The sequence below is a fragment of the Medicago truncatula genome, chromosome 4 (genome assembly GCF_003473485.1).
Source record: "Medicago truncatula cultivar Jemalong A17 chromosome 4, MtrunA17r5.0-ANR, whole genome shotgun sequence".
In the NCBI taxonomy this organism is placed as follows: Eukaryota; Viridiplantae; Streptophyta; class Magnoliopsida; order Fabales; family Fabaceae; genus Medicago; species Medicago truncatula.
The window spans coordinates 44,165,906-44,175,063 of record NC_053045.1 but is presented as its reverse complement, the minus strand read 5'-3'; the positions used below and the strand labels follow the sequence as shown (position 1 = coordinate 44,175,063).

Here is a 9,158-nt window from a genome sequence, read left to right as displayed (position 1 = left end):
TGAGTTTACATGACTTAAAGTAAATCGTCATATTAATATAAGTAAAATACCATGCTTAGGACCTATTACTTTCTAATTCCTTGCTTCACCCTAATTTGGAATTAATCAATACCATAAACCAAAGCAAAAGAAAAAGTGGGAAAACCAAACCCTTTGTGAAGTAGAAGACACGCATGAGAAATATTCTTTCAAAACTTTGGAAAAGAATCATTAAGCTATCTTATATAAATATTGTCGTAGTCGTCGAATAATCACACAAGATTATCATAGTATCATAAGAGGTAAAAACTTGTATATGTTTAAATCCTATTTTTATTGTTCAAAAATATTTATATATGAGAAATAAATAAAATCATGGAAGCGTTGGGAGTAATTTGGGAAGTTGCGAAAAGTTTGTTCGGGTGCGCTAATGCACAAGCTGTCTATGTTTATAAGCTGCAAGAGAATCTGGAATTGTTGAACAAAAAATGGGATGATCTTCAAAACAAGCAAAAGGATGTGGTAACAAAAATTGATAAAGATGAGAGCACAGGAGTGATGAAAAGGACATATGAAGGGATTGGTTGGCTTCAGGAATTTCAAAAACTTCAAGAGGTATCTTTCTAATTTCTTACTATCTTTTCATTATTTGCCTTTTCATATTAAATTTCAATTCTATAAACTGAAGTGCTTACATTGAAACTATATTGCATGTATGAATGACAAATTGTAAAAAATGGATATAGATGATATTATGAAACATTTATGTGCCCTTCAATGTTGGATAAAGTGAAAAAAATTTATACCAAATGAGTGTGGTCAACCATTGTAGAACACACTCTTATATAGGGACAAGGACAACCAAGATTAAATAACTTAAGCAATCAAGGGGGGATGTCACCTAACTGCACCAAATGATTTTGGAATGTCAAGGATTTTTCTTAGTAGCATTGAGAAAATTGGCATTAAATGGTCAACCATTTTTTTTTTCCCGGATTTTTCAACCTATGCAACATTAGACATGTTAATGGTTAAATGTACCACTTTATTTAACATTGATGAGATCCTTTCCTTATTTAGCACCATACTAAATAAGCACCCCCATTTTGACATTGACGAATATAATATCTGCAACATAGCACTCTATTTTGGGTGCTTAAGTGGGTTATGCATGTACACATCATCTATTTTTATTTTCAATGATTGAGAGAGAAAAGAAAACACACAATCTCTCCAACCCAACACCTAAAAAAAAAAGTTAATAAATAAATCATATTAATAACTCAATATTTGTGTACAATTTATTACATATGACCCACGAAAATTAAAGAGAGTGGGGGTGCTTATATAGCCACCATTCTCTATAAGCACCAAACATTTTCTCTCCATAATGAGGGTGCTTATTAATTTTTGTGCTAAATAGGTTAAGCACCCACCATTGTTGATGCATACACCATCTCTCTCCTATTACTCATGGGTCTCACATGTACTTGTAATTTTTTTCTCTCTTCAATTGTTGTAATATTTCAATATTAAAAAGTAAATTATATAATAGTTGCAAGAGTAATATTTAATCGATCAACATTTTTTACAACAGTAAATAGTTTACCCATCTGAGTGGAAAAACAAACAAACATACGGTGATTGAATTTACTACAAATAATAATAATTGAATTTAAATTTGCCCGATTGTAGCAAATTATATATATTTTTTCACAATCATATTTAAAATAATATAACAATTTTTTCCAGTTGTTTTTTTTTAACTTTTTAACAAAAGAGAAATTAAATAAAAATTTTCTATGTTTTTCATCCTTCAAATTCATATTTAATTCATGTTTATTAAAAAAACTCAAACTTTCTTTGGATGAGATTCTTATAATATTCTGAATATTTTTACAAAACTGTGAAGTTAGACATAACCTAACTTAAAAAACAGTGACCAAAATGTGATTCTTTATAAATATCCTACATAAACATCTCATAGGTCTATGACTCTGTTTCTAACAGAAAATGATGAAGGCTAATCAGTATCGTCAAGAATTTCAAAATAACCATATAAAAGCAGGATATCCATGACGTTGGGAAAGGAAATTGTTGAGAGACTCAATGACGTGAATGCCATGCTTTCTAAAGCTCCTAATATGCAGATTGCTATTGAGCAACCACCTAAACCTGTTGATGAGATGCCTTTTGGTGAAACTATAGGCTTGAACTTGATGTTCAACAAAGTATGGAAAAGTCTTGAAGATAATAATGTGGGAATAATTGGTTTATATGGAATGGGTGGCGTCGGAAAAACTACCCTTATGAAGAGAATTCACAGTGAATTAGGAAAGATGGAGCATAGTTTTGATATAGTGTTGTGGGCAGTGGTTTCTAAAGATTGTGATATCAATAAAATCATGACTGACATCAGAAATAGGTTAGGGATTGATGAGAACTTTTGGAAAGAAAGTAGTCAAGATCAAAGAGTAACCAAGATTCATGAACAGTTGAAAGGAAAGAAGTTTGTATTGATGTTAGATGATTTATGGGGAAAGCTAGAACTAGAAGCGATAGGAGTTCCGGTCCCCAAAGAATGTAACAACAAATCAAAAGTTGTTTTCACAACACGGTCCAAGGATGTATGTGCTAAAATGAAAGCTGAAACGAAATTGGAAGTGAAATGTCTATCTGATGAACAAGCGTTTGATTTGTTTCGTAAGAAAGTAGGTGATGAGACATTAAAATGTCACACAGAGATCCCAAATCTAGCGCATGAAATGGCTAAAGAATGCGGAGGATTGCCGCTAGCATTAATCACTGTGGGAAGTGCCATGGCAGGGGTGGAAAGTTATGATGCTTGGATGGATGCGAGAAATAATTTGATGAGTTCTCCTTCGAAAGCCTCAGATTTTGTAAAAGTTTTTCGAATCCTCAAGTTTAGCTATGACAAACTTCCAGATAATGCACATAAAAGTTGTTTCTTGTACTGTGCACTATACCCAGAAGATTTTGAATTAGATGGTGATGAACTTATTGATCGATGGATTGGTGAGGGATTTCTCCATGAAGATGGTAAAAGTATGTATGGTATGTACATCAAAGGGAAAACTATTATTGAAAAATTAATAGTTTCATGCCTATTAGAGGAGGGTATTGGTACTGGAATTAACATTGTGGCTGGTTGGAGGAGTAGGAGAATTAAGATGCATGATGTGATTAGAGACATGGCACTGTGGTTAGGTCGAGATGAAGATGAAAACAAAGACAAAATTGTAGTTCAAAGGGAAGCAATTTCCATGTCGGAAATGAATTTTGAAAGATTAAATGTTGTAAAGAGGATTTCAGTAATAACTAGGTTGGATTCAAAAGAAAGCTTGAAGGTACCAACTTGTCCAAATCTCATCACCCTTTGTTTAAGTTTAGAAATGGATTTAGGGATGGATTTGAATGCTCCTGTTTTATCATTAAATTTCCAATCCATAAAAAAGCTGAGAGTATTGGATTTATCAAGGGATCTTTGTATAAAGAACCTGTCCTCAGGAATAGGCGAGTTAGTGAACTTGGAATTCCTTAACCTCTCAGGATCAAAAGTATTTGAGTTGCCTATTGCATTGAAGAAGTTGAAAAAGTTGAGGGTACTCCTTATGGATGATATGTATTACTACGATTATGCTAAAATCATTCCTTTGGAAGTGATAGAAAGTCTTGAACAATTAAAGGTGTTTAGATTTAGTACACGTGATTTATGTTCCAGTCCAGTACAAAAAGAGATATCATTATTAGAGAAGCTGGAATCATTACCAAAATTGGAGGAACTGAGCCTGGAATTAAGAAACTTCACTAGTGTGCAGAGACTATTTCAATCCACCAAATTACGAGATTGCTCTAGATGCCTTGGGATTTCTTTTTCAAACAAGGAGGGGTCACAGTCACTTGAAATGTCTTCATTATTAAAATCCATGTCAAAAATGAGGCATTTGGACAGCATACGTCTTTGGGCTAGAAACAACCTCATGGATGGTTCATCGATTGCTGACAAATGCGATCTTGGAAATCTTCGCCGAGTGCACATAAGTAGTTGTCATTCAATAAATCATTTGACATGGTTGATGTATGCTCCGCTTCTTGAGATCCTTGTTGTTGGTCTTTGTGATTCAATTGAAGAGGTGGTGAAAGAAGGTAAAGATAACGAACAAGCTGGATCTGACTCCAAAAATGATATGATATTTGCAAATCTTACAGATCTTTGCCTTTATGGTATGCCAAAACTAGTGAGCATCCACAAGAGAGCTTTGGATTTTCCTTCCCTAAAACGTATTAAGGTAACTGATTGCCCCAATCTGAGGAAGCTTCCTTTCAATTCCAGGTTTGCTTTCAAGATTAACTTGATTGCAATCCAAGGTGAGACAGAGTGGTGGGACAATTTAGAGTGGGATGACACAATTATTCCAACCTTGCTACGTCCTAAACTTATAGAGAGTAGTAGTATTAAACTATTATTCAAGTGAATTTAAGAAGTTGAAAAAATCTGAATTTCTTTACTCTCAATTAATTGGCCTTCTGCTTCTGTATATAAATTTCTGTAATTACAATTTTCTCATAATCCAGCGGAGTAGTAATTCAAACTTACCAGTCATCAACCCCCATTCTGAATCTCACGTGAGTCTTCTTTCTCTCTTCCTTCACTTGAATCTCACAAAGAATCGTTTTCATCTACCACCATTTTCTTCATATTTTCATAAATTGATACTCACTATCAACCTACCCATTAACTTAAATTCCATCTTCTTGAACAAGATTGTTAAATTTTATTTCACTTTCCGTTAAAGTTTGGAGATTGCAACTTAGTTTGGTTTCTAGATCTGAATTCATGAAATCTCATTGTTGATTTCTGAAATCTTTAAACTTGAAGGTATATATAAGAATTTGTTAAACATATTTAATTATTTATTATGATGTAAGGTTGTTGAAAACTTAATTAACCATTTTAGTCCCTATAAATATTCATAATTTTGTTTTTAGTCCCTACAAAATAAAATCATACTTTTTAGTCACTGTGACATTTTCCTTAAACATTTTAGGGGCTCAAAATGATGTTGGAAAATTTTTATAGGAACTAATAATGTTGATGGAAAATTTTATAAGGATTAAAAATATTGATGGAAAATTTTTATAGGGACTAAAAAGTGTAATTTTATTTTGTAGGGACTAAAAACAAAATTCTGAATATTTATAGGAACCATTTACTTAATTAACCCTTAATAAAATGAAACTATTAGTGTTTTGCATATTCCACCAAATGTCTGACTGAAACGCATCATATTTCAATCCATAGTAATAGCCGCAGATTATGAGCTGTGTGTGGGGTTTCTTTGGTCAGATGCAACCACCATTATACTCCAATTTCAACAATGAGCTTAAATGAATTTTGATATTAATTCCTGCAAATACATATTCATCTTCTTTGGGGCCCTTATTTTATTGGAATCCCACAGATTGTGTACTGAGAGTAAGCTCCTGATTGCTTGGCAATAGGTGCCCTTGTTAGTTGTTACATGATCCGGAAGATCAAATGCATCAACAAGTTCCTTTGCAATATTCCTCACTTGGAAACTTAGATATTCTGACAGTTTGTGGATTGCCTGTGAAATGGAAAAACATCATTATTCAAGAGTAATTTAGATTATAGTGTTAAAGAGAGCAAGGTCTACATCCTAAATCTCAGATTCAACACTGTGCTTCTGGCGTTGTTTTCCCTTGTTTTATAATAATTTTATTTCAAAGAAATTTTTTATGTGCCTTGGCTTTGTTGGGAGCCACATAATCAACATTGCAGTACATGCCAATGTCATTCCATATTCGATCAAGAGCATAAAGATCGCAGACAAGCTTCAGAGCAGCTTGAGCGCTTTGATCAGGACAACTGGTGCAGAAATAGGCTGTGTTAAAATTGGGAAAATTGTGCAATAAAAGGTTAACCTAGTCTCTAATAATAAAGTCATGTAACGAAATCCAAACCATATGCATCAGACTCAAAAATTAAACAAGTCTTGTGCATTATTTTCATATTCATTCTCCACGTGAGAAGTAGATTCCAAAATTAGTACTAAATCCATGAAAGCCATTAATCATTCAGCCATTAATCTCAAATCTAACAAACTGAAGGATATCAAAAAGCAAAGCCAGACAAATTTATCAAAAATGTTAAATCCATACCTTTCTCAAAACCATAGACTTATACAATCTCTAGTCAAACAGGACTTCTTGAAGGGGGGGTTGGTCCTGAACAAAGAAATAATCAAATCTCTCAGCCTTTGATCGAAACAAATGATAAATTTAGATAGCATCACAAAAATTCAGTTCAAATTCATTTGGTTTGTATACACATGACAAACGAGCCACATTTCAGCAAAGTCTTCGTCAATTTAGATATAAACATTATCTCCTTCACTAAATAATAAGAGAAAATATCATCTCATCAAAAACAAAAATAAGAGAATAAATCAATTTAGTTATGACATGATCAATTGATAAGGATTTTGTTTTGTTTCAAAACTTTGCAGAAGCATGTTTTTGAATGAGAACATTTGAAATTCTTATGATTTAAGTACTCAGGAGCATTGCAAGAATGATGTTGTTGCATCAGGACTTGGGAGAGTGGCAACTTATTATTGTTGCTGACCAAGTAAATTCAAGTAGCTAATTGACTTCAAGAGATGTTATTACAAAGATAAGAAATTCAAAATCCTCATACTGCAATGAAAAGTAACCAATTGAGATTTCATGTCTTTCTATTCAATTCAATGAGAACGCCCAAAAATATCCAAATAAATAGGCATGAAAAATGATAAATAAAGAGTGATACCTCTTCGAAATGACCTGTCAAACACTTTGAATAGACTTCAAATCATATTCGGTTTTGTTGAGCTTTTTCTTTGAAGCTCATATGTCCTCACTCGCTGCAATTTGATATCTGAAAACAAAGTACAATTCTCATCAATAAATCTTCAAATCTATATTTGGAAGAAGAAAGAACTGGACCATAATAAAGTAAGGTAACTCAATGGAACTGATAGCTATTGTAAATCATAAGCGAAAGTGAAAAGAGTAACCCCAAAAACATATAATCGCATAACTGATAAAATTGCAGCCACACACATATTAAACTCGCTAACTTTATCACTTAGTATCACAACCAAAGAATACAAGTTCCCGTTAAAGAAACCCTAATCAAAATGTAAAATCATCAAAAACTAACATATAAAACACCGAAATCAACGCAACAACAATCAGATCTAAAAGATTCAAACTCACAACTCACCAATATCAGCTCCAAAAGCAAATAGAATGATTGAGGTTTGAGACAGACATCGTAATTATAAGAGACAGAGACAGAGAGAAGGAATCAGTGGGTGCTGAGAGAGAGTTTGAGGTTTGAATCATTGGAGAGAGAGGCTTGAGTGATCGAGCGTACGAGAGAAGGTCGCTTCATTTTTCAGGAAAGAGAGAAATGAATTGTGAAAGAGAATGAGAGGGAGAGGGAGAGAAAGAAAAGAGGAAATGGCTTTTGAGGAGAGGGAGTAGGTATACTGTGTTTTGTTGTTCATTTGGGAGAAGAGAGTAAAAAAATGGGAGGGAGAATGAAAAAAAAAAAAGAGCGCCTTGATAATTTTTGGGAAGAGGGAAACGAAAAATGTGAAAATTGGAGGGGGGAAATTTTAACCCCCTATAAAATTTTCAATCACTATCCCCATTTTAAAGTTAATTTTGGTATTTTTTTTAATGAAAATTTTCAGATATGTGAATAATATTGGAAAAAAATTAGAATTTTTTTCACAAAACATAAATTAAATATGAATTTTTAACCGTAAAAAATATAAAGTTAATTTATGTCGATACCTTTACTTTAGAGAATGAATGAATAGGGGCGAAGCGGTTGAATTGGCTTCCATCGAAATCGAGATTTCCTCTGCCTCTTATCTTATATTTATATTTTAGGCACTCGAAGCATATTGGAAAGTTTCCAGTAGAGCGGGAAGAAGGCTTAGTCAAAGACTTTCAAGAGCTTGTAGGAGGAAATTTATCAAAGGAAAGGGAAGAGCCCGGCAAAGCCCGAAAAAAGAGATTGAATACCCGGAATTCGCCGATAAACCCCTCCGAAGTAATTCAATATTTGAAGCCAGAGGTTCCAAGTCCGTAAGCTGGCCCTTCCATTCAACCAGAGCAGCGATGAGAACAGAGACTAAATTAGCTAAGCAATGCATCAACAGGAGGATTCTAAAATTATCTTCTCGTATGACATTCTACTTTTAGCAAGTCACTTATGCCTATTCCTTGATAGGAGAGGGAAAAGCATTAGATAGAATCTTAGCTTGAGCCTACCTTCGCACACCTTCGTTACTCTTTAGGAGGCATCCGTCCCAGATAAACTACCCACCTCGCAGTGTCATGCCCCCCCCCCCCCCCCCGGATTTTCAGTGTGGCGGTTAAGCATCCTTACACGAAAGAGTGGTCTTTCAGGATTGGTCGTTCTGTGACATCACCTCCCACCTATCCTACACATTCGATCAAGGTTGTCACTGCGAAGCTATAGTTAAGGTGCACGGGGTCTTACCATCTAGCCATTGGTACTTCGCATCTTCACGGAGAATTCAATTTCACCGGGTCCATGTCGGAGACAGCGGGGCAGTCGTTACACTATTCGTGCAGGTCGCTACTTATGCGACAAGGAATTTCGCTACCTTAGGAAAGTTAGAGTTACTATCGCCGTTTACCGGGGCTTCCATTCAAAGCTTATAACACTTCTCCTTCCGACCTTCCAGCACCGGGCAGGTGTTAGACTCTATACATCGTGTTACCACTTAGCAGAGTCATGTGTTTTTAATAAACAGTCGCTACCCCCTGGTATGTGCCGATTTCCTAATCAAAAGATAGGAGATCTTTCTTTCCCTGCGATAGCAACTCTTCTCCAGCTACCGAAGCTTGCAGGTGTGTAGCTACCCGAACCATCTAGCGGCTAGCGAAGGAATGCATCCAACAGTGTTCTGTCTCATTGGTCATTTCATACCAAAAAGAAAGCTCCTCATATACAATAGCACCAATGATAGAAGTAGAGAATGCTATCCTTCTTCTTTATTTCATCTGCAGAGCCTAATCCTTTTTTCCCCTCACCCTTAGGTTAGGGTGCATTC

General features: G+C 34.6%; 1 protein-coding gene and 1 long non-coding RNA gene across 2 annotated transcripts; one reads left to right on the top strand and one right to left on the bottom strand.

Moving 5' to 3' along the window:
* The first annotated feature begins 284 nt into the window (after window positions 1-284).
* LOC11421862 (disease resistance protein SUMM2) lies at window positions 285-4,782 on the top strand. The gene is made up of 2 exons (XM_003608216.4): window positions 285-594; window positions 1,990-4,782. The coding sequence occupies exon 2, from the start codon at window positions 2,055-2,057 to the stop codon at window positions 4,473-4,475; it is 2,421 nt and encodes an 806-aa protein (XP_003608264.1). The 5' UTR covers window positions 285-594; window positions 1,990-2,054; the 3' UTR covers window positions 4,476-4,782.
* A 588-nt stretch (window positions 4,783-5,370) lies between these two features.
* On the bottom strand, window positions 5,371-7,590 carry LOC11423829 (uncharacterized). The gene is made up of 4 exons (XR_003011028.2): window positions 7,289-7,590; window positions 6,833-6,940; window positions 6,184-6,249; window positions 5,371-5,890 (listed from the first exon to the last, which is right to left on the bottom strand). It is a non-coding gene; the product is annotated as an uncharacterized lncRNA (long non-coding RNA).
* Window positions 7,591-9,158: the final 1,568 nt, after the last annotated feature.

Bases quoted from the DNA above. Each gene is read 5' to 3' on its own strand.
- LOC11421862 (XM_003608216.4), top strand. From the start codon at position 2,055: ATGACGTTGGGAAAGGAAATTGTTGAGAGACTCAATGACGTGAATGCC.